General features: G+C 40.0%; 1 protein-coding gene across 2 annotated transcripts; it reads right to left on the reverse strand.

The window, feature by feature from the left end:
* Positions 1-1,060: 1,060 nt before the first annotated feature.
* Positions 1,061-25,003, reverse strand: LOC149081124 (uncharacterized). Of its 2 annotated transcripts, none has more exons than XM_089237913.1 (10): positions 24,669-25,003; positions 19,325-19,757; positions 14,975-15,597; positions 14,338-14,640; positions 11,648-11,843; positions 8,588-8,634; positions 7,135-7,231; positions 5,619-5,737; positions 2,642-2,749; positions 1,061-1,476 (listed from the first exon to the last, which is right to left on the reverse strand). In XM_089237913.1, exons 1-10 carry the CDS (start codon positions 24,687-24,689, stop codon positions 1,399-1,401), a joined length of 2,025 nt encoding a protein of 674 aa, XP_089094039.1. In that variant the 5' UTR covers positions 24,690-25,003; the 3' UTR covers positions 1,061-1,398. The 2 variants fall into 2 exon arrangements, with proteins under 2 accessions (XP_089094039.1, XP_089094040.1); XM_089237914.1 differs by having other exon boundaries at positions 1,271-1,476; positions 14,975-15,594; positions 24,669-24,831.
* Between the last annotated feature and the right edge of the window lie 244 nt (positions 25,004-25,247).

Here is a 25,247-nt window from a genome sequence, read left to right on the forward strand (position 1 = left end):
GCAAATTATATATGTGTGATGCACGTATCATGTACGAGTGAAAATAATTAGTTGGCTTAATGAGGAGAAGAAAGGTTATAAATAGGAATCAATTGCGACCGAAGCGAAACGTCGCGTCGTATAAATGTGAAATTCCGTATAAACCAGGTTATATCGTACCTCCGTAATAGCGGACCGAAGTTTTGGTCCCATGTGGATGTCCGTTATCGAGAGGTTTTACTGTATCTTAGCATAAATGAGTTTGGCTGCCTACAAGACCATCCTTCATAACAAAATAATTTTTTAAAAATTGGAGGGAGTTTCTTTGATTTGGAAATGGATTAGAATTTTTTTAATTTTTCAGCGCGCCAAGCATGATAACATGGCGTGCCGTGGGTTGGCCACCCGCTTTACAGCAATGTTTTTCAGCCGCTGTTCTGCAGACCTATACCGGTCCGCCACACATTTCACCCAATGCATAAAGCCGTTGCATAACTTTATATTTATGGTTTTTATTCCGTCATTTTTGGATTATTTCTCTCCTCCCCCTTTCTGTCTTTACCGATCCTCAAATTACTTTCTGCTGCTGTTTAACAATTCGTTGCCGGTCCGTAAATCATTTCTTCTATTTATTTGTTTATTTTTTGCCGGTCCCAAAATTATTTCTGCTATTGGTTTTTTCCGATCCGTAAATAATAGCTTTTTTTAAATATTTATTTGATTTTTTTTTATTTTTTTTTTGCCACTCTGCAAATGATTTCTCGTTTTTTTTTTGTTTTTTTTTTGTTTTTTTTTTTGCGGTCTATGAAATTCCATCCATCAAAATTATTAAATTAGTTTCACTGTGGTCTACAGTTGTAAAAAGGTTGAAGAACACTGATTCAGCTGTTCTCGTAAGTAAAATGTTAATAAACGTGTAGGCTACAGGCCTGGTAACATATTGTATGTATATATAACAGTTGAAACTTCAGTTGACGAGTATAATTCGTTCCATGGATGTGCTCGTAATCCGTTACCCGAAGCTGTAATCCGAAGGCATATATTTTTATTTATTTTTAAATAAATCAACAATCTACATATATCACATGGAGAGAGAAAACAGATTTATTAGTTACGTTCCCGATATATTTCATTACAATAACTTCGCGAGAAAAGAATAACATTCGCGACTAATAATTATTAGTCGTTAAAACTTCGCGGAAGAAATACGTACAAGTCTCTTTTAGGAATTCTATTCGATTCAGTTGATCTGGAACGTCTTAATGAACTGACGACGATACACCACCAGAAGTTATCAAATCCCATCCCGACTTGAATAATAATTGAAAGATATTCGACGGATGACTCTGGAAGAAGACAGAGAAATAATTTTATATGTATGGGGGCTTTTTTTTACGCCATGTGTTAATATGCTGCTCGTCACGCTGATATCGGAGGTTCTTCGTCGATCTTCTGAGACGAGTCTTCCGCAGATTCCTGTACCGATGACTCTTCCAACTGAAAATAAATTGATAGGTTCATCATCGGCACTTTAATGACGCATCGTTATGCTTATGCACAGTTGATTATTTTCAAAAGGCGCGTTTCCACTTTTTTTTGGAAAGGAGCCGTTCAAGCATTACGTAAGCAAATTTTTAGTCATTTTTGACACCCCCCCCCCTTGTGAGCAAAAGTCAGCAAAACTCGGACCCCTCCCCCCCCCCCCCACCTTGTCAGCAAAATTTCGTCATTAGTTCTGCTCCTCTGAATCCTAACACACATTGGTGGGATCAGAGACGTACATGGGGGGGAGGGACGCATGGGGGCTCGTGCCCCCCCCCCCCCCCGCGACAATCAAAAATTTATTTTTTGAATGCAAAATAAAATTTTTAATTGAAATTTCGGAAGAAAATAACTTTATGTGTTATTATAATCAATTTCTTTTAATTTCAATGTTATTTGAAGGCTATGAACTAAAAATTTATCTTTAATAAATTTATTGCGACCCACCCTATAATGATAAATCGCATAAAAGCCCATGACGATTTAGAGATCCCTTGAGTGACATGTGACGTAGTTTTAGAGCACTTAAATGGCCCCCAGTGCGGTTCTACATCACTGAAGTTATCCGCGGCACGGCACATTCTTAGATTATTTAAGTGATCCGCGGCAGATAATTACGGATTACTTGAGTGATGTGTGGCACAGTTCCAGAGCACTTAAGCGGCCCGATTTCCAGATCACTTGGATCCGCGAAAAATGTAGAGATCACTAAAATAGCTCTGTAGGGCACTTATCAGTAGTGGGGGGGGGGGGGGATGTTACTTCAAGTGCCCACGAACTATCGAAAGATTTTTCTCGTTTTCGGCTCACCGAGTAAGATGCCATCAAGAATATTTCATATTTTCGTAAAGGGTGGTTGATGACGTAAGCATTATCCAACCCCTCCCCCCTTGTCATCAAAAGTCAGCAAATCGCAAACCCCCTATCGATGATGACGTAATACTTGAACGGCCCCAAATGCATTTTTTAATGGTTTCTGAATCTTTTGGATGAGCGACAGGGTTTTTTCAAACGGGAATATTTTTGGTCGAATTTACAACGTAAATTAGTCGTTTCTACTAAAGGGTTCCCTTGTTTATTCTTTTAGGTGATTTTCATATATCGATGATTTTATTTTTACCTGCTGTTCGTCCTTGGACTCGTCACCAGGACGGTCCTTGCGTTTCTCACCTCTGTCCAGGGACCCGATTTTCGGGGTGGCTTTCCATTCCAACTTCATAGTAATCACCTGCGAATATAAGAACAAAAAGAAACGGCTCGTTTAGTTATCGGGGAAAAAATGTATCGAAAATAATAATTCAACATTCACGAAATATTCGTTCGATTCATTCATTGACCCTCAATTTCAAAATTAAATAAGAAAAAAAAATATTTGGATTAACCATGTATCAGAAAAAGCTGCAAATAGTTTGCAACTTTGACTGTGCATTTTCGTGAAAATAGTACGTATATTCACGAAAACATAAATATTTCTATAGAAATTCCAATCGCGTGATTTTTGCTTACAACCTATCGAGTTTTCAACCAATTTTTACGAAATTTACAGAAAACACGAGACATTGTATAGAAATTTAAAATGTGAGAAATCTATATTCAATGAGATATGAGTATTTTCAGTAAATGATTATTAATTCGATTGCCAGATAATACAGTGTAGGTTGTATGAAAATTACAGATGAATGTCATGAAAAATTAGAAAGATATACTCGATATTGTAAGCTGCAATTTTTCGAAACTTGTTGAAGTAACTGAATGATAAGGGATCTTCCACAAATTCGTATACAGCCATTTTCAGTTATTTGATTGTCTGGAGAATAAGCCCACAGCATTATGCGAATGAGCGAAGACGCGTGTTTGATGCTATGTAAGATAAGTGTTTTGTAAAATTTGTGAAAGATAAGTGTCTTAACATAACACGCGCGTATGATGTCAAAATAAACAAACTGCAGTCAAAAATTAAATAACAGAAAATAATGGTGTACCAATTTGTTGAAAATCCCTTTCAGTTACTTTCAGCAAGTTTCGAAATTATAGCTTACAATACTGAATATATCTTTCTGAATTTTCATGGTATTCAGCTGTAATTTTCATACAACCTACACTATGTTATTTGGCCATGGAATTAATGTACATGCGCAATTTATAAATTGTTTACTAAAAATACTCGTATCTCATTGAATAAAGATTTGTCACATTTTAAATTTCTATACAATATGTCTCATGTTTTCTGTAAATTTCGTAAAAATTGGTTGAAAACTCGGCAGGTTGTAAGCAAAAATTACGCGATGGAGAAATTGGAATTTTTGCAGGAAACATTTATATCTTCGCGTTTATAGGTGCTACTCTAACGAAAATGTGCAACAATATATTGTGCAATGTTTGTTATGTGTAATGCTGCCATTGCCATCAATTACAAAATTATTAAAATATTTTGTCAAAGTTATAAGTTATTTGCAGCTTTTTTTCTGAGGGATACAGGGTTGATCAAAATCTTTTTTTTTTTTCTTATTTAACCGGTCCCCCCCTAAATGCACTCGTGACTAAAGTTTCCACTAGAAATAGCGAGTACTAATATAGGGTACATGTGACAGAAACTTCAACACGATTCGCCCAGTATTTTTCTAGAAATTGCTTAAAAAAACTGCAAAAAGGACAGAGACTTTTGGAAATATAGCGTAAGAGAGTAAATATATATGCCACGATTTACTCGAAGAGGAAAGTGTACATCTCTTTTCGGTTTAATTGAGAAGGACCTGCCTTACACACACGTTACTTTCCTCCGGAAATTTCGCTTTCATTAAACACACATTAAATACACTCACACGAATCATATCTTTCGCAATATTATCATTCGTTTCAAAATGAATTGACTTTTTTCTCTGTTCCATAGATTGTTTTGGGGATCTGCCATTTTACTAATTTGATAATTTATAGTGGTTTTTCTTGACCTTTTTCTTGCCTGTCCATCCACCCTTTCCGGCAGTACTGACTTGGGCTATCTCCACCATATCCAGGAGCAAATCCCTTTCATCTCATTAAATTCGTTTCTGAGTAAATCTGTATTGTGTATGTTTTTTGTGAAGTAAGATCGATCTCTCCTATGCACCCCGTGATCCCTTCGTGTTCTGATCCTACTAGGAAAAATTAGTCGGCTATTGAAATACTTTGTTCTTGCAACGTAAACATGTTTCATAATGTGTCTAATCGTTTATAACGATTTAAAATGATGGAAAAATTTAGTTTTTTCAATATTCTCCACAATCGACTTTAAAAGTGCTTCCATTGTCCTCGAGGGACAGAGACAAGCTTTCTTATTTAGTCCGATTCTACAAGTATGAGGAATGACTAAACGTTCCTCAGGGAAACTTCTGACGAAATGGCGCATGCTGGAACGTATTGTGTGCGTGTATGTACGTGGCCCTAACGTATTTATGATGTCAGAGTTATATGAGGTTGATGTTCGAGAAGAGTTGCCGTCTTTCTTCTGTATTGGAAGTGAAAGTGACAGAAGCTTCAAGTTTCGTTCGCATCGCGTTGAAGGTGCGTGCCTGCTCTCTTTAGAGAGACTTCTTTATTTGATGTTATACCAGCTCGCATTCGAGTTTTAAACCTATTTAAGGGATGACTGAAAATAGGCTTTACGTGGATTTTTGTTTACAGCTGCCCACCCCCGCTAATCTATTGCTGCGACTTCCCTTAGGGGGCCGTTCCAGTATTACGTCATCATCGATGGGGGGAGGGGACTTCCGATTTTCTGATTCCCCCCCCCATATGTCTCTGATCCCACCAATATGCGTTAGGATTCAGAGGTGCAGAGCTGATGACGAAATTCTGCTGACAAGGGGGGGGGGTCAAAAATGGCTAAAAATTTGCTTACGTAATACTTGAACGGCCCCTAGATTTGGGCACTAGAGGTAAAGGGGTATATGGCCCAAAATTAAGAATCACTGATTCATACTCACACTTATTATAGGTATTACATACACTATTAACAAACAAATTTGTGGCAACAATCACTCTCGAAATTTCCTTCCTCGGCTCTCGCTCGCATTAGGAAATACTCGTACTAATGTTTTTGTCAAATTGTTTGAACTCACCTTCTTGTCTCCTCCTCCAGGCTTGTATTTGATGTTGTCGAAGGAACCAATTTTGGATTTAATATTTTTTAGATTAGGATTTGGTGCGAGTCCAACTGGTGCTTTGATAGGTGGCAGCTCTATTGAGAGAGAAAATAAAATGTAACATGCGTGTGTGAACACATGGCATATTCAGAATTTCTTCACTAGAAAAGTTTCTCGATTCAAAAGGCCGTCGTCTGTACGAGTTCATTATCTTCTCAGTGTTTCCCTTTTTGGCTAAAAGTCTTCTAATTCGGTGCCCAGTAACGCCCAACCCATGACCCGCGGGACAAATGTGGCCCTCGGAGTCATCTGATATGGCCGACGACCTCGAACCCTATTTCGTAAAAATGAACTAAGCAGTCCATTCCCAGATCACTTATGTGGAAATATATCAGCGGCCGCTGATATATTTCCACATCAGTGTAATTTACACGCGGCACACTTGAAATTCACTCGAGTGGCACCACGGTGTATTTACACATGACTGAAGTGGCTCGTGGCACAGTTATAAATCACTTGACTGACACGCGGTATATTTACGGATCACGTGAATGATCCTCGACATAGTTCCGAAGCACTTGAGCATCTCGTGGTGCAATTTCATGTCTATTTAATTATCCGCAGCATAGTTAAAGATCACTCAAGCGTCTCACGGCGCATTTCCACATGACTTGATTGGGCCGTGGCATATTTACGAATCACTCGAATGATGCGAGGAGCAATTCTAGATCACTTCCCGTGACGCGTTTTCAAACCATTGAAGTAGCCCTCACTCTCCTGAATGTTGAGCACCCTTGCAATAACGCAACTTGATAAGTTCTTTTTCTACCAAACCTTGGGTGACCACTCATAGATGGCGCCTTCTCGATATACCCTCGCATAGTCCACTCCATGCGCAAGATGAGTACGGTCTTGAGCATGAAGATTTCTAGAGAGAAAGATTTCTGACCCATCTCTATCGGTAGTAAATTGTTGTATGGCGATGAGACCAGAATTGGTTTGCTGAAAAGCAGTATCAGTAACGCTATTTGAACACCACCTGATGATGCCAGCCTGCGTTGTGTCCGAGTGGCATGGTGGTAAGATGCTCGTCTGCCATCGTGAAGGTTGTTGTCAAGGTCCCGGGTTCGAACCCAAGGGAAGATGTAGATAAGACATTTTCCCTAATGAACTCGAGGCGACCACCGATAGACAACGCCTTCACTTCCAACCCATCTCACTAATGGCAGTAAATTGCAATATAGCGATATGGCCAGAGTTAGTGTTTGGTGAAGCAGCCACTAGCGTTGGGGAAACGTTGAGAAGAAAATGAGCTTGTTTCGTTCCAAGAAACTCCCTTTCAATTGACCCTGAAAACTTTATCGATTGCTGCACTTTCTTTACCCTTCATTTCTTGCTGGATTTCTCTTCTGTTTTGGTGTATGTTGGAATGAGATAATTGTGTGTGTTTGCATGCGTGCGTGCGCAGTGTTACAATAAAGGTTGGGCTCACTTCTTCCATCTGGGGTCTTCGTAGGAGAGAGCATGGTGCCATTCTTCTTACGAGGTGATGTCGTGGCTTTTGGCAGCCTCTTTGGCGAGTTCGGCCGCTGCAATAAAAAAGACAACGATAATTCAGTGTGAAATCAGTAGTACATAGCAGTCAAATCAATTACTACTACCGTATATACTCGTGTATAGTGAGTGGAGAGATAAGATCCGAAACTTTTGGCTAGAGTCAACTGGATGGCAAAAGCATCGGGCAGAATTAATGAAAAGATTTAGGGGGAGATCTACATCCAGCAGTGCATTCAAAATCGATGATGATGATGATGGCGAGTAACTTCGTTTAGAAATTCTCGTTCGTATGTCAAGAGTGGAAGATTAAGGGAAATTCACTGAAAATTCATCCACAATTCACCGCTGGAAAAATTGAGTAATTGAGAGAGTCAGAGTGACTATACATGTGATCAAGTCAGTGGGTGGGTGAGTAACCGTATGAGTGACTCACTCACCACTCGCGCTTGCTCACTCCCCTGCTCATTCACTCACTCACTATGTGACTTTATCGATGAATTGTTTGTCGGTGAATTTTCCTAGCAGAAATTATCATGTCAGTAAATTTTCCTTTCGGTGAATTGCGTGGCGTTGAATTTTGCGATGGTAAATTGTCTTCGACGAACTTTCCGCGCACAGGAGAGGGGGGGGGGCGCGGAGATGTCGGCTCATATACGGGTAAGCTTTTGAGGAAAAAATAAAGCCCGTACCCTCTATTGCCAAAAGGTGTTCTTAAGAAAGTATCAATCCAACACAACACGATAAGTCCACCAGTTTATGACGCGCGAACGGTAGCCATCTCGCATATATGGTTCGTAGAGTGACAAGCTTATGCACCACTACCACGCAGTATCCAATCTATTCCCCACAGTGATGGTCGGCTGTAGTTGGTTTTCTGTGGTTTCCAGCTCCGAGGCGCGAATTTGAGCCGATCTCTCCGTTAAAAAGTCTCGCCATAGAGAGCAACACGCCTACACAATGGTACAAATCTTCAATCATTACATTTCACTCATGTTCGAAAAATAGGTAGCTGGTGGCAGCACCATAACAGGCAGCATACGCAGAAACGAATTTCACGTTAGGTTCACAACACGTACACGCACATTCCAACACGTTAGACGTTCAATTCGTTAGACGTTCCGTAGAGGAATATGGACGAGGTGCATGTGTGGTTCAGTAGTAGTAGTAGTGGTAGTGTCCATTCTATGCGGTATAGACGCCATTCATTCTCTTCTAGAATAATAATATTTTTGCTGCCTTGTAAAAAGTGTCGCCCGAAAAAATGGAAAAACGAAAAAGATTTTGGGTATTTTTCGTTATAGATTTTGGGTTCGGCCTCCTCCATGCACCTGGAGGTGGGAGCGGGGGGTGTCATCTTGTTAAGTAAATATAACTGTTTTTGAACTTACCTTGACTTGTTTGGATGGTGACAAGACTTCAAACGAAGATGAAGAATCTGTAAATTTCAAAATAAAAATTCAAATTACTCACAAGGAAAGTGAAATAATGCTCACGTACAATTCAGAGGGTGTGTCAGAGTATACGTGACCCCTTAGTTAAGCTGTGCGGGCCGAGTGATTAGGGTTACCAGGCGTCCACCTTTTTGATGTCGTTTCAAGCGTCCTCTTACGCTTCGAAAAATTCGCCCTTTTCAGGTTTTCGGAATTATTTTTCCTCTTTTATAGTTTGGAAATTTTTTCTTTTTCCACATTGAAACAAACTTATCTCTTCATAATTTTTCCTGCTTTTGCTTTTTATAGCGGTTCTGTTTCAGTTGGGAAAAATTATTGTTGTGGCCGGTTTTATTGGTCAGAATTGTCGCACCGTCTGTTGTGAAAAATGTGGGGAAAATGACATTACCAAGGTTGCCCAAACAGCTGTCCTTCTTTCTCAGTTTTCGAATCGGATAACCCTACACGTGATGGTCTCGGGTTTGATCACCGCAGGTCGGCTAAAGTGTTTTAATCTGTAGTTTCTTAATGCGACCCGGTCCTCCCTCGAAAACATATCACCGCTACGTGTAACGGACCTTTACAAAATTGAAATTGCACGCATGAGAATATTCGTTCATTTCTATTTTCGTCTTTAGAAGGTAGATGGAAACATTTATTTATGAAACTCGCGTAAATACATGGTCCCCAGGTTCCACAATAAAAATTCCGTCACAGCCACCTACCTGTCGGGAGATAAACTAACATTAAATTACCGATAGACACAATCGCTGGCCATGCACGAGAGCTGTGTACAGTTGGTATATACGTACAAAGTTATCTTCTCAAGTACCCGAAAATGTGTGCATGAAGGAAGCCGAGACGTCCCGATTTCTGAAGTTCCCCCCCCCCCTCCTTCCCGTAAATTAAAACAGATTAGGAATCGATAACGTTCTTCGAAGGACTGGATCACACATACATTAGCAATAATCGGCCCCCACCTCGACCTTCAAACTTTTCGGTTTGAGCCAAAAAATCAAAAACAAAACTGATGTTCATCTGGTTGTTGAAGGCAGTCACACATCGTGACAACATGCGAGAGGGGCGAGTTGGTAGAAGTGAAATACCAATATCGTAAGTGCTCGGTTCGTTGGAAGCTGTCGTTAGCAATACACGTATGAATGACTCGCTGACAGCAGCTCTTCGTCACCCCTCAATGATAATGCGATACTTGAGCAATGATCACGTAAAGAGAGATGTGATCATCATTTTTAGTCGGCAGTTGAACGGGGAAAAAAAACCATATCGATCGTGTTCGTCCTAGCTGTGACTACTAGCGTTGCGGCTTTTCGCACAGTTTGCTGATGACACCCAAAGCTTATTTACAGCATTTGCTTTCTCAACAAAGAGGCTAAAACCCGGCAATGTGAACATTAGCCAGGAACCCGGAAAATACTGATACAGAAGATGCAAATTTCAGTGCCGGGTCACGTATACAGGGTTTCCCATGAATTCGTAGTTTAAAAATTGATGGAATTGATATGTATACTGTATTTTAATGCGATTTTAAAAAAAAGTTATTCCCATGAAGAAGGATTTTTTTTGAAGAAACAAAAAATTAGTTCAAATTTTCAAGCCCAGGGATTTTTAAAATTATTATACGAGGAAGGAGGAAAAGTTCCAGCTGAAAGTAGCTGGTCATACCGTAAATGCGGGACTCAAGTGCGTACGCAGTAGAAGGAGGATGGCATCTTTTTTTCAGAAATTATTGGCGTAGGACTCAAAGGTCCCTATGTTCTGGTGCCTATGCATTATAGCCGACGTGTTGTAACAGTCGTTAACATGAGAAGAGACGTGGCGTATTTACCGGGGGGGGGGGGCAAAGCGGGCTAGTCACCCAGGGCGTCAAATTCGGAGGGGTGGCAAATAGGAGAAATGATTGGTCAAGAGAACTTGAATAGAAGGGTAGAAGTGTGTGGCAAAACCATGAATCCATCACTGTCTAGAGATCGAGGAATCAGATGAGTAAGCGACCAAAAAAGTGACCTAAAGAGTGTGCAAGTATTTGAATGACAAAGAGTGACCTAGAGAGTGAGGGATCAGGTGTGTGAGCGACCTAGAGAGGGAGGGATCAGGTGTATGAGCGACCAAGAAAGTGAACCAGAGAATGTGGAAACATATGAATGACCAAAAAAGTGACCTAGAGAGTGTGCATGCTCATAAATGACTAAAAAAAGATGTAGAGAGAGTGAAGGACCCCAGGTGAAGGAGCAATTGGAGAAGAGTGACACAGAGAGTGTGCAAGGTATGGAATGACGATAATAGTGTTCTATAGAGTGAGGGACCAGTTCAGTAGGCAACCGAAAGAGGAACCGGAGAATTTGAAAGCATGTGAGGGGCCAAAACAATGTGTAAGCCAGAGGATAGAGCATAAGCATGTATATCAAAACATCATACGCCCGACCCATCCATTAGGATATACGGTCAAGCATAAGCATGTGGGAGTGATAAAAAAAAATGCCCCATGGAGCGAAGAACCACATCAGTGACGACTAAAACAGAGGCCTAGAAAATGTCCTTGCATGGGAGCGAACATAACTAATAAAGAAGAGTGACCTAACGAGTCTATAAGCACGGAAGTGACCTAGAGAGTGTGAAAGTATGTAATAGACCAAAAGAGTGACAAAGCGACAGAGGCATATTGGCAGAAGGTGGGGAGGCTAGACCGTTTATAACCCAGGACGGCAAATTTGGGAAACTGGTGGTCGAAAAGTTGTACTAGAGCGGTGTTCCCTAAAGTGGGTAATATAATCAACCCCCCTCACCCGGGGGGCGATGAAAAAGTCCGGGGGGGGGGTAATGATAGAAGCAGCTATAATATAAGATTCCATGGATTAGCTAGAGTTGGCGTTGCTGAGTGAAAAAACTCTGAGGGGGGTGGAACAAAACGTTTGGGAACCTAATGTACTAGAGTTAAGAGAAAGGGTATATATACCCCCCCCCCCAGGGCGCAAAAGCATAAATGTGGCTCTGAATTACCTTTTGATTCGATCGGTGTTGACAGTTCATCAGTCGTTTCAGCCGTGGTTGCTGCTGCAGCTTCATTATCGGAGGTGTGGTCGTGATCGTCGGTCGCCAAATTATCATCTGCAGTCTCATTTTCCGCTTCAACTTCTGGATCTTCTGAAGTGCCTTCTGTTGCTCCATCATTGCAGATGGGGTCCACTTTCTCTGGCTGTGACGAAGAGGGGAGGGAGGGAGGGAGGGGGGACAACAGTGTTTGAAATCAGTTATTTCATTAAAATCGACGCGCTTTTTTTTATTTATTTGGTTCACTTTCTAAATTTTAAGCTCGGAACTTGGCACACCTTGGTGCTTGGCCAACGCCATCTATAGCAGAAGGCCTCCACGCGAAACTTTGACGTCACTGAAAAAGTCAATTCCATCTGTAGCCCTCATCGGCAATAACAGGCCGACGAATGCGATATCTTCACCTTTTTTTCCTGTATATCCAGTCTATGGAGGAAATGGACGACATCAGTGACGTCACGAGCTCCGTGCGGAGGCCTTCTGCTATAGATGGTGTTGACTTAACTCAATCAAAATTCGTTTCCAGTCGGGGATTTTCAGATTAAACGCGGATGTATTTAACCCTTCGGATCATCGATTATTTCATCCATGGTGTAAGCCGAGGGTGCTCAACCTTTAGGAGAATGCAAGCCCCTTAAATAAGTCGATCACTCTGGAACTGGGCCGCACGTTACTCAAGTGATATGTATATGTGCCGCTGGTCACATAAGTGATTCGGAACTGCGTCGCAGGTCACTTAGATGATCTGCAAATGTGTCACGGGTCGTTTAAGTGATCTGTAAACGTGCCGCGGGTGATCTGGAAATGTGTACTCTGGGACTGTACCGCGAGTCACTCAAGTGATCTGTAAATGTGCAGTGGGTCATATAAGTGATTTAAATGTGTCGCGGGTCACTTAAGTAATCTGAGAATGGGCCGCGGATCATTTAAATGATCCGCAAATTTTATGTGAGTCACGGAAGTGATACGTAAATATGTCGCAGGTTACTTGAGTCACTGTACCGCGTAGTCACTTGAGTCATCTGGAATCATACCACGAGGCACTCAAGTAATGTGTAAATGCAAAGTGGATCACTTGAGTGATCTCTGCATGTGCCACTGAGATAATTTTTGCAAAGTTAGGTTTGAGGTCACGGGCCACATCAAATGACTCCGAGGGCCATAGGTGGAGCGTCTATGGTGTAGGCGGATCTTGGAGATCCACAAACGCCTTTTGATGACGCGATCCACTGTCATTCAGAAACTAATCAGAGCAGTGTCGTCGTCCCTACGCATGGGCCCACCCGGGCATACCCTCAAGTACGTAAGGGGACTCGTGATAGCGAGATCTGGTTGCAGTTTTCAAGAGTAAATATGCAAATTAGTAGGAAGGTATTTCTATCTTGGTGGGGGGAACTTTGAAAAATCACTTTGCCCGGGCCTTATGATGCTCTTAAGATGGCCTTGAATGCATGCTAAGTTCAACCTTCCGGCCTTATAAGCTTAGAGGAGGTATATATCTCATCTAAGCTATAAACCGAAAAACTTCTTTTCAGCAATACATTGTTTCTGAGTATAAAGTTTTCCCGCGGGGGGGGGGGAGAGACCTTAAAATATTTGACTGCAGAAGGGCATAAAATGGTCGAGACTCAAATTGATTGTAACTAATTGGTGTAATGAACGGTACTGTAAACATGCAAATGTGGATAAAGAGGGGGATGGCGTGACGGAGAGATTTCCTCCCTTAAAAGCTAGAAAGCAATGGAAAATAATTGTTCTGTCCCGTATATTACCGGGACGTATAGTAACCGTCCTTCCTTTACTCCCACTAAATGCCGTCTGGCCGGCTTATGGTATTATGAACCTGTATACATAACAGAAGCTGAGCGAGGGAAATTAATGGTGACATCTCTCTCTATCAAAGCAGGTATTCGATTCGGGGTCTCTGTGGCCCTTCTCGTCTTACCAGTGCGCTACCGGCAGGATTGCAGCGTCTACTTTATTTTCTATCCCGTATGGCCTCGGGGCTGCATCCTACGGATTTACTCCCACTAATTCGCCCTACCACACACATCGCCCACGATTCACACTTGTGTCCTTTTTTTAAACCATATTTCCTTCTCGTGGCCCCCCGCCTTAACCGGAGCTTCGAAATCTAATCTAAGAACGAGACCCTTTCCAGTAATTACTTGTATAATTTCTCAAGTAAATTTATAGTGAACAAAAATGTTATGAGTAAGATCAATCGACCCGGTAGTTAACTATTGCTTAACCGCACATGTTTCTCGTACACACATTGCTCTGCGGAATTTCAAACGAATCGGTACATGTCCGAATTTATGCGTTTTGAGTGTATGTGTGGCCCCTGTCATATTTATGCCGTAGAGTTGTGTTTGTGTTTCGTGTTATTGCCGGTGAAGATGTTAAATGCTTGAATTTTCATGTTATGTAAGTATCACGTTGTAGGTCTGCCTGTTCTCTGCGGAGAGACTTTTTTCATATGGGAGACCGGATCGCATTCACGCTTTGAAGATGGACCCCGTAGTTAACTGGAAGCTAATATAGATTTAATACGACTCTCGGTAGCGAACCACCGAGTTATGCGACTATTAACAAAACCATTTTTGGTCGTACGAGAGAAAACCGTGATGCGTACGAACCTGTAACGCGGGACTCTCTTCGAAATCAGCACTGCACCCGTTTTGTTGCGGTTCGTCCTGTGAAACGGAACAGTCCACTTTCTCATGATCACTAGATATCTCATCGTTGTCTCTCGTTGACTCAATTTTGTCTTCTTTATCTTCTACGATCGATTCTTCGGGAACTGTAGGAGGTGCTGGAATAGAGATCTCGATTCTGGTCTCGTCAGAAGCCTCTCCCGTGGATAACGTTTGCTCCTGTTGTGCTTCTTCGGCCGGTTCGGCCCCTTCTTCCTGATTACCTTGGCTTGGAAGTTCTTCATCCTAGACGGGGGATGGATCATGATCGTTACATACCATACACTTATTAGTTGCATTTTTCAAGTTTTATAAAATAACTTTTGCTAAACTTTTATATCGTAATGTCAGCTTTAGGCGGGACCTACACTATGAAAGTTTTATACACATTCAAAAAAAATAAGTTTGCTTCTCTAAGTGATCTTTCGTTATCTTTCTGAAAAACAAGCAGTATAGGAAACAATTATTGGCTATAGAAATAATACTGACTCCACAATTTTGCTCAAACATGACGGATCAGTCAGCCTGGTATTTCAAGGAGCTCTACTCTTTGTAGTAACATTACTTAATAGGTGCTCACCTTTTGTAAAGCCCCATCTTCCTCCGGCTCTGAAATATCTTGTCTATCGCTGATTCCAGAAGCTGGTCTGCAACTGCTGTCGTCATCACCTGGATGGATTGACTCCTCTTCCATTTCAGTGGCCGATCGATTTTCACGGTCATCCGAGTTGGTTTCATCGGTGGATTCCTTTTGGGCTATACTCTCCTCGGGTTTTTCTTCTTGCGCAATTGTTGTCGCCGTTGGCTCGTTATCGTCTTCCTGGTCTTTGGCACCTTCTGGAGGTTCAATGGAGTCTCCATCGTGTTCGATAGAATTTGTCTCCGTTTTGGTGGGGACTTTGCTTTCGCTTTCTTCCTCTGGAATCTCTGTTTCAGTATTTTCAAGCGAGACGTCGTCATTCGTCGGATTCTCAATCACAGAATCGTCATTCGTTCCGTCATTTATTGCGACTGCTTCCTTCTCGTCTTGGGCTTCTGTCGCTGGAACCACCTCCTCCGAAGTCGACAATTGTCCCGAGATTCGCGAAACTTTCCCTGATGAACAACCTCCTTCAGGGTTTGGTGCTTCTTCAACCACGTCTTCGGATATTGAACCAGTCTCTTGAGATGTCGAAGCTTCTTTGTGCTCTTCTTTCTCGCCTTCTACGAGAAAATGAAAAGGAAATCGATACAGAAAGATTTTTATAAAATCCGGATATGTTTCTAAATCAGTTTGTGTCTACATCTAGACCAGCTCAGCTTGGTAAATTGACGAACATGAAATTGAGCAAGCAGTGATTGCGGGAAAACCACCCCTCAACTGTAGTCGCACCCTGTATATACAGGGTGGGGCACCAAAATTGAGGAATGATTGGACAATTAGTAGAATGGGAGAAGGGCGGCAAAATTTGTGTAGCCCACAGGTGGTAAAACAATAAATCCGCCTCCGCGTAGAGAGTGAGGTACTACGTCAGTAAGTGACCCAGAGAGCGAGGCCTCGTCCAAAATGAGCCCTCACACCCCCTTCCCCCCCGTAATTAGTGCGAGCAATATGTTGCAGTCAGTTTTCCTCTGGCAACAGGAGCGTGTATGAATAGTTTAGTTTATATTTTGGTGGTGGCAGTAAGTTATTGGCGGGCAGGCAGTAAAGGCTTTTATTTATTTCACGTACGGATAGTTCGAGTCCAGTGGAGATTAAAAAAAAAAGATTCCAAAGCTCCTCTGTATCGAGAAAATTACCGATCTTTTATAATTAATCGAATGTAAATCGGTCTTCAGAACCTGAAGAAAATATAATGAAAAACAATTTTCACTGTTTTTGAAAAAAAAAAAAAATCTCAAATTAAATATTTCCATAGCATGTTACAAAATTGCGCGTAGGAGATTTTTTTCTGTCAAACAAATATTTGATTAGTTGTGGTTAACTTAAAAACAACAGCGAGTTTATTCGCTAATGTTTTCCACTGCAATGAAATATTATTTTGGAATCGAATTCGTATTTTTGGTGTTTTTTCTTATATAATTGGAGCCATTTCAAAAATTGCACTGGAATTATTATGGCTGCATGTTTCAGGCGTATCTATTTAACTCTGGTGGAATGATAGGCGCTTTCAGCCAGTGGCGTCATTTAGTGGCATGAACTGAAGCACCCAAATTAATAGAATTAACAAATTCTATTATATATATAAAACAATAACAATCTTCTACACCACTTTCGAGTCTCCTGGAATACGCAGTATAGGCAGCTGTTGATGAATGTATATTAGTCAACAATCACCACATGCAGAGGGGCCAATTTTAAAGATGAATGTGCTCTTATGTGTGGTTGTTTATTGGATGTTTTCTTTTAATCTCTCTCTACGATCACCGTACGTCTCTCCTATCAAGCTTTCTGTCTTTCTTTCAAACCGAGCACAACTCAGGTCTATCACCATCTATGGGCGATTTACTACCTAGTGAGTTGTGCCGGAAGTGTAACTGTGTGTGTACCTAACAATCTGAGTTCGTATGTAGTGTTTTGTTTGATTTTTCAGTGCTGCCATCTATATTTCAGAAGTGAGTGATGTGTTATGATTGAATTACATTTATATTGTTTGTAGGTCTGTTGCTCTCTGTGGAGACTTTTTAAAGAGGAGATCGACTCGCATTCGCGCCTTAAAGTTGGGAACCACAGAAAAACAACATTAGCCGCCCACCACTGTTGTGACAGTGGGGTTCGAACAAAGGACCTCGCGACGCGAGTCCTTCACTATGACTACTCGACCACCACAGAGGTATCTCCTCTCAAGCTGTAGACCCTAAACAAAGTACTGTGGAACAGGGCATACTTTTGACGTCTTGTTATGCTCAACTCTCAGCTCAAGAAAAATGACATCGCCGTGATTGCTTCGGTCGAAAGTACGGGCCGCTTATCGGAAAGGGCGCTAAAAATCATATCTGAGTTTCTCTTATCGCACAAACTGACCCTTTCAAATGAAAAAACATCATTACTTTTCATTTCTTCCAAGAGACCACCCACGATCCGGCTCCAGGGTGGATCCATCAAAAACCAAAAAGTTCTAAACTATAATTTTTTTTTATTACCTAGGATTCAAAATCGACGAAGAACTCAAATGAGAGGATCATGTAAATGCGCAAGGAACCAAAAACTATGGCAGCTCTACAAAATATGAGAAGAATGGCTGGGCGCCAATAGGGGCACCGCACAGAAGATGAGAAGAGAGCTGTACCTAACTGTAGTGGAACGAATAATGGCATTTGGTGCAGGAATATGGTTTAACAATCCTGCAGTTGCCATCAAAGACAAATTGGACTCGATAAAACGCAAAATGCTGCTACACATAACGGGGGCCTACCGTACGACGCCGAATAATGCCCTTCAAGTCATCACTGGCATCCCCCTCCCTCAGCAGGAAGCTTGAATTATGAAGCAAAAGTCACTAAACTTCTCCGCCAAAACAAGGTGATTGAATTACCCGAGAGCTACGCCAAAAAAGTAAGAGGTTGGACTGCACATCCATCCAGGTATCTACCACCAACGCAAGTTGTTTTGGAACAGCTTGAACTAAATCTTGATTTCAACACCAACTGCTATTACACAGACAGTTCTAAAACTAAGGATGGGACACAGCCACAGCTTTTGTGAAAACAAAAAAAAACAACATCATCGTAGATAGCTGGGCAACAAAATTAGAACCAGGCAACTCGGTGTTCCGGGCAGAGTTGCTCTCAATTTATAAAGCAACGTTAGATGCAGCGAAATTTAACAACTCTTCTAAAATCTTGACAGACAGGTTGTCCAGCCTTAAGGCAATAAGCAACCCCTTGTCATCAAGCAACATGGCTAGACAGACAAGAAAATTGCTCCACAGTAATCCGCAAATACAGCTATTTTGGGTTAGAGCACACACTGGCCTATGGGGCAATGGTTGCGGATGAAGAAATTTCAACAAATATTTTGTAAAAAATTAAAATATCATCAGAAAGTACTTTTTTTTTTTACATGGAATCTTAATCAATGTCAGCTAATTTAGATGCTTGTTGAGGGTTAGTAACTCAAAATCTCTGTGTAAGAAATCCCTTGTGGTTCCCCCCTTCCCCAGGCAATTTTGTGTTTCTCCGAAGGGCTATCCTTCGTGGTTTAAGGAAACAGTCCCGACATTTCGCGTCCGGACGTTCCGTCCCTGACTGACATTTCGTGGCTGAGTGACCACCGAGAGAGCACGACCTAGTGAGAGGATAGGTGATCGTATGAGTGACCAAATGAGGGGGTGAGTTACCGTAAGAGTGGGGGTGAGTGACCGAGTGGTTGAGTGACCATATGACTGACAAAGTGAATGATCGTATGAGCGAGAGGGTGAGTGACCAAATCAATGATGAAGTGAGTTTGCGATTGAGTGACAGCGTCAGTAGGTGAATTACCGACTGAGTGAGTGATTCAGTGAGTGCCCTGAGAAAGACTCCCTCACTCGTTCACCAGCTCACTCACTTGGTCATTCATACGGTCACTCACCCACTCGGTACGTTAACTTATGCGGTCACTCGCCCACTCACTCACACTATCACTCACTATCCTGAGGCAAAATGTCGGAGGAGAATTTTCCGGATCCCATTATGCTACGCCAGGGCCGTCCTAAGAGCATTATGGGCCTCTGGGTCAAGTGATTTTTCTGAGGCACTACCTAGTAAATTCTAGAAAATGTTTCAAATAGATCTCATTTTTGCGGGGTTTCTCTTATTTTGAGGCTCCCAAGGTCGTACCCCGGTGGGCCCATGCGTTGAGACGTCACTGGTATAATGCAATGGCTCTCGGTGTATATGTGTATAACTTCTTGATGTTGGTATATCTACAACCCAAAAATAAAAGTCTGAAGATGAATGTTGATTTCACCTTGCTCGGAGGGCTTGTGGTCTTCCGTGGTCTCCGAATCTCCATCGGGTGTTGGGCTTGTCCCCGAAACACTGACAGCACTTTCGTCGCCCCCGTCAGTATCGTGAGTCGGAGTGGCAACGGGATCGGGGACAATTGCAGAGTCAGAATCTCCTTCTGGTTTTGATTGTATACTCAGATTAGCAGACTTTCTCCTCTCTGGCGGTTCGTAAACAACCGGATCTGGAATCGAACTTCGCGATTTCGCCGAACTTGTTGGAGATGGACGACCGCTGCTCATTTTGGTGGACGGCGACTTACAGGACGTCGTTCCAACGAGTCGTTCATCACTAGTCGGCGACCCGTTTGTGGTATCGGCCGAAACTCCAGTTGCGTCTTCGCTTTCTTCTGCCTCCGAATCCGGTCCATGTTTTCCGTTCACCTTATTATCAGGCTATTGGCAACAGGAGAAAAAAAATCAATTGTTAAAAACAAGGCAACTGGCAAATATTAGAACACAAGTTTGCTTGTAAAAAGGTGTGACTGCACGATAATTTAATTCTCACCTTTATTGACCCATGGGTCGGAATAAATAAAAAAGCATTTCCGTAGTTAATCCATTTGTACCCACCGTACTCATTTGAACTCACTCTTAACAAGAAAACGTAGTCATGTGTGTGCTGCAAATTTTTTCTGAAAAAATACTCGTGGACACGAATGAGTTAATGGAAAATGATCACAGAATTGATGAAAAAGTAATTGGAAATTAATGAAAAATAATTGGAAATTAATGAAAAATAATTGGAAATTAATGAAAAATTATAGGAAAATGATTTAAAATTATTCCAGAATAATTACAGCACATTTTCAAAATTAATATAAAATATTCCAATTTTGAAAGTCCAATTATGAAAAATAATGCTAAAATTAATGGATAAATAATGCTAAATTAATGGGAAAAACAACTGTAAAATTTATGGAAAAATAACTCTTAAAATTAATGAAAAATATTTGGAAATTTATGAAAATATTTGGAAGATAATGAAAGAAATGATTTCAAAAATCATTTTTCCATCAATTCTGGAATTTTTTTCTTCCGTAAATTCTGGAAAAATTTTCTTCAATTCTGGAATTACTTACTCCGTTAATTCTGAATGTTCATAAATTCTTGAATTTTTCTTCCGTTAATTGGGAATTTTCCCAGTTCTGGAAATTTTATTCCGTTAATTCTAAATTTTGATGTGATTGTTTCAGATGTGGTTGTTTCTTTCAAAAAAATTTCATTTCCATCTGTTCTAAAATTTTCATTAGATTATGATTTAATTTTCATTAGGAAATTGCTGCATTGATTTTTGTGTTAAGTTACATAATGGATGCCGATCCCCCTCCCCCCACAAAATATATAAAATCGTGGCGAAAGGTATCCTAAACATTTTTGGTGTCCCTAAATTGTCATGACGCGGCTGGCCTCGCATTATTTTTGCACCGGGCCCTGCGTTTCGTAAAGGTGGTCCTGGTGGTCCAAAAAAAAAACAGGGCTGAGCAGAGTCTTCCAAAATTATTTGTTTTATCCCAGAGTATCTGAAGCAGGAGTCTTCAACGCATGGCCCGCGAGCTATATGTGGCCCTCGAAGCTTTTCGCACTGGCCGGCTGACGAAAAGCCTTACGTAGTTGCAGAGTTTATAGAAATGCTGAAAAAAAAAACCTCAATGAAAAATCCATTTCAGAATTGGTTTTGTAATTACTGTAATTTTGAAATTACTTCCAGAAATAATTTCTGAATTAATGAGAAGTAATTTCTCAATTAATAAAAAGTAATTTCTCAATTAATGAGAAATAATTTCAGAATTATTGAAAAAAAATAATTTCAGAATTATTGAAAAAAATAATTTCTCTCTCCCTCAAAAAATGTTGAAAAAATTATTTTGCAGTTCAATTATTGAAAGGATTTTTTCAGAATTGATGAAAATGTTTCCAGAATTAATGAAAAATAATTTCACAAGTAATTTCAGAATTAATAAAAAATAATTTCACAAATAATTTCAGAATTAATAAAAAATAATTTCACAAATAATTTCAGAATTAATAAAAAATAATTTCACAAATAATTTCAGAATTAATAAAAAATAATTTCACAAATAATTTCAGAATTAATAAAAAATATTTTCAGAATTAATAAAAAATATTTTCAGAATTAATAAAAAATATTTTCAGAATTAATAAAAAATATTTTCAGAATTAGTGAATCAAATGATTTCCGAATGATTGAAAGAAATGATTTCAGAATTATTGAAGAATTATTGAAAAAATGAAGAAATAATTTCTTTGTGTTTGAATGAAATAGTTTCATAATTAATGAAAAAAATACAAAATTCTTCGCAATTCATGAGAATTCATAATTAATGGGAAAAATACTTTGAAATTCATTAGTATTCATAATTAATGAAAAATGTAACCAAAATTATTGAGTTTTTTTTAGAATTGATGAAAAATATTTCCAGAATTATTGAACGAAATATTTCAGAATTAATGAAGAATTAAATAACGAATTCATTTGATGAAAATATAATTTTAGAATTGATCAAATTTTCATATTTCATAAAAAACAATCTCAATTTACTTATGTAAATTTCTCAAATAATATAGCCTTCCTCCTCCCATGTTTGACTTGTACCGTACAGCCCACCCGTCAAGACGTAACTGTGTGAGTCTAGATACCTTAGTATAACTTGTTGGGGCCCTCACGTTACATGAAATTTTTTTTTGCCCACAATGTCCGAAAGGTAGAAGTCCCCTAATCTGAAGCAGCGTTTCCCGAAATGGATAATATCACCTCACTTTCGGGAGGGAAGTGGTTGGTCGAAGGTAGAAGCTATGAGTTTAGTGTAGGATCCTATGGGTTGGCTTGTAGCTAAAGCCAAGTATTCGATCACTTGATTAAATAAATATATAAAAAATATGAAATATGTAGTTCGAAATATGCTAATGAAAAAATGTTTGCCCAAGTGCAGAGTAACCAGACGATGTATAAAAAAAAGTGAACACAACAGGTTTTTCGTCATTATAACCTTTTCTCAAGAGCTAATAGAGGCCTGATTCTCAAGAGCCATCTATTAGCTCCCAAAACAAAACAACAACAAAGAAAACTTTCAGCTGCGACAGCAAGACGCTTTCTATAATGTAACGTCAGTTTAATCCCAGAGCCATTAATGGGTTATATTTATTTATTTATTTATATTTATATTACGGAAATAAAAGTAGAATATACTTCTCGTCGTTTTAATCATCACATCATTATTTATACCAGTCAGCTAAATTTCATGTAAATATGTAAAATAGATTCTGAGTTATCCCGCGCGCAGTGCACACAACTGTGAAATTATGTACCAAAATTAAAATGAACATGAAAAGAAAAAAATTAATTATTACAGTCGAATACCGTTAAAGCGAAAATCTCGTTTTAACGAACACTTTCCCAATCCCCCAAATAAGTTCACATAGGAACAATGCTAGGTAACCTGGAATTCCTTTATAACGAAATTTCGTTTTAACGAAGTGATCCCTCCGGTCTCTTGACGTTCGTTATAACGGGATTCGACTGTATATGATTGAAAAATGTGGATAGCATACTCAATCATGAATGCAACAAATTTAAAATATCTAAGTTGATATTAACCCTTTTTAGAGCCAGGGGTCCTTAAAATTTTCAAACAACGTGGGCCACAAGCCCGAGGGCCACCATGTTTCTTTCTGTGGTATTTAAAATTGTAAGATAGTATTCGGATATGAAGGTACGGTAATGTTTTAACGGATGTACTAAAGCGCCACAATTTGAACAAGAGTCCGAATCATTGAAGATTCATTTATTTTGAAACTATATATTTTCGATATTAAATAAGAATTTGTACTGATTCTGAAATAATTCCGTTCATTGAATCACCAATTCTGATATTATTTTTATTACATATTTCTTTTGTTGACAGTGATGATTTCCAGTAATTTTGAAAGTATTTCTCTCAATAATTTTAATTAATTAATTATTATTAAATTATGAAATTAATATTATTATTTTATTATGTTATTCGGCATTGTGGGCCTTTATCGAATTTTGTTTTGATTCAATCGTCTTCCAATGTTATGTTCGTAGATATTTCCTCAAAATCAATCGTGGGTCCCAGCAAAAAGCTCCAAGGGCCACGCGTTAAAGACCCCGGCTTTAAGCGGTTTTATTTTTATAAGTTTCACTGATCCGCATTGTAACTTTCACAGTGGAAATAATTGAACTCTCTGTAAAATGCCGCATCTTTTTTTCAAGAAAACCTTCCCCGATTTTGTGCAGGTGGTAGCGCTTTCTCCCTCCCTCAACCTCTCCCAGAATAATATTTTTTTTATAACTAAGGAAGAAAAAAAAATGCTCATTTTCTATCATTTATACTGTACGCCAGGGTTTCCCAAAGTGTGCGTGGCCAGGGGCACCGCGGTGAGCTGTCAATATTGATATGAGCCGGTTCGATGCTTTGAAGTGATTATTTGTTTGACTATTGGGGGAAGCCGTGGGCAGACGTTGAGTAGGAGCAAAGGAGTCGTGGGTGGCCCAGGTTTGAGAACCACTTCTGTACGTAGCTTTTATTCCTATACTACCGTAAAGGCAAGTGGGGGAAAAAGTAAAATGTCGAACACCGTCTCTCTCCTTGTATTATCAAAACGTGAGGAATAACTGACTCTCTGCCCACTGGCTGTTTATCAACAGACTGGGGGAGGAATGGAAAATATGCTCGAAGATGAAGGCAACTGTAAAACCTATCTGGGCTCGTCATTGCCAAAATAAGATGACTCGTAAGGCTTAGATGTCCCGCAATTGCCGAAATACAAAGTATAAAGTTTTAGCTGAGGTTCAAAATCGAATTCCCTGGACAGATCGTGAAGATCTTTTGGAAGTACGTGATGATCACGTTATTTAAATAAAAAATTAAATTTAAAAAAATTTAAGGTACAAAGTAATTGCCAAAAAAAGCATATATAAAGCGGCAAAGCATCAAGTTAGGAGAGGTGTCTCATAACTGCCGAAACACAAAGCATCTCGTTGGGCGAGATATTTCTCAATTGTCACTGAGAGGGTCAAATATGATTATCGTCAGCTGAATCACATGATTGTTCAGCATTCAAAGACCTGCTAAAAGGTATGAGACCCAAAAAATGAAACCACGGAGGAATCAAATGCTATGAATCAGTCAAAAGAAAAAAAATACAGCCTATATACATAGTAAAGTTACGCACAAAATCATTATAAATAATTACTCCTGAAAGCTCACTCTTCATTATCCATATTAATGTAAATATGTCCATGTATAATGACCATCTCACCTGCAGTAAATCACGGGTCATTCCAATGGAAAACGATCCTGGGAGCCGGAAGGACAACACGTCGCAAGATAAGAGAATCGGGATGACCGCCGCCGGTCAGTTTCAGCCTCGCTTTGTCGACCAAAGAATATATTTTCCCCGCGGCTGATTTGTTGCTGGAGCTTTCCTATGTCTGGCCGTAGGTCTGTCTGCACGAAAGCTTTGAGGGCTTTTTTGTTCCCCTCTCCTTTCACCCTTTACCGCCGGCCAGCGACATGCCGTGTCCCTCTGCAGCAAACTGATGCTGTATCTCAAAAGACTATATATATGTGTACTAGGTGTATGTGAATATACCTATAGTAAACGCGTGTATAAATACGAACAAATATCGATCTGTCGCACATCTGACGTCACGCTAGTGAAGCATGTCGGGAGTTGGACGGGCTTTTTATAGAAAATTCATTTACGCGAGGGAGAATAAAGATATATCGTTAAGGTTCCCTATTTTTTCGTTTTTTCACAAATATTGCAGTGAAATGGTCGGTGGTAAAAGTCAATTAGATGTCTCACAAATTCGGTTCTGAGGGGGAACATTAGTTT

This window comes from Pholcus phalangioides, unplaced genomic scaffold (assembly GCF_987345545.1).
Source record: "Pholcus phalangioides strain wild (caught in Gottingen) unplaced genomic scaffold, Ppha-v1.0 ptg000010l_1, whole genome shotgun sequence".
Lineage (NCBI taxonomy): Eukaryota > Metazoa > Arthropoda > Arachnida > Araneae > Pholcidae > Pholcus > Pholcus phalangioides.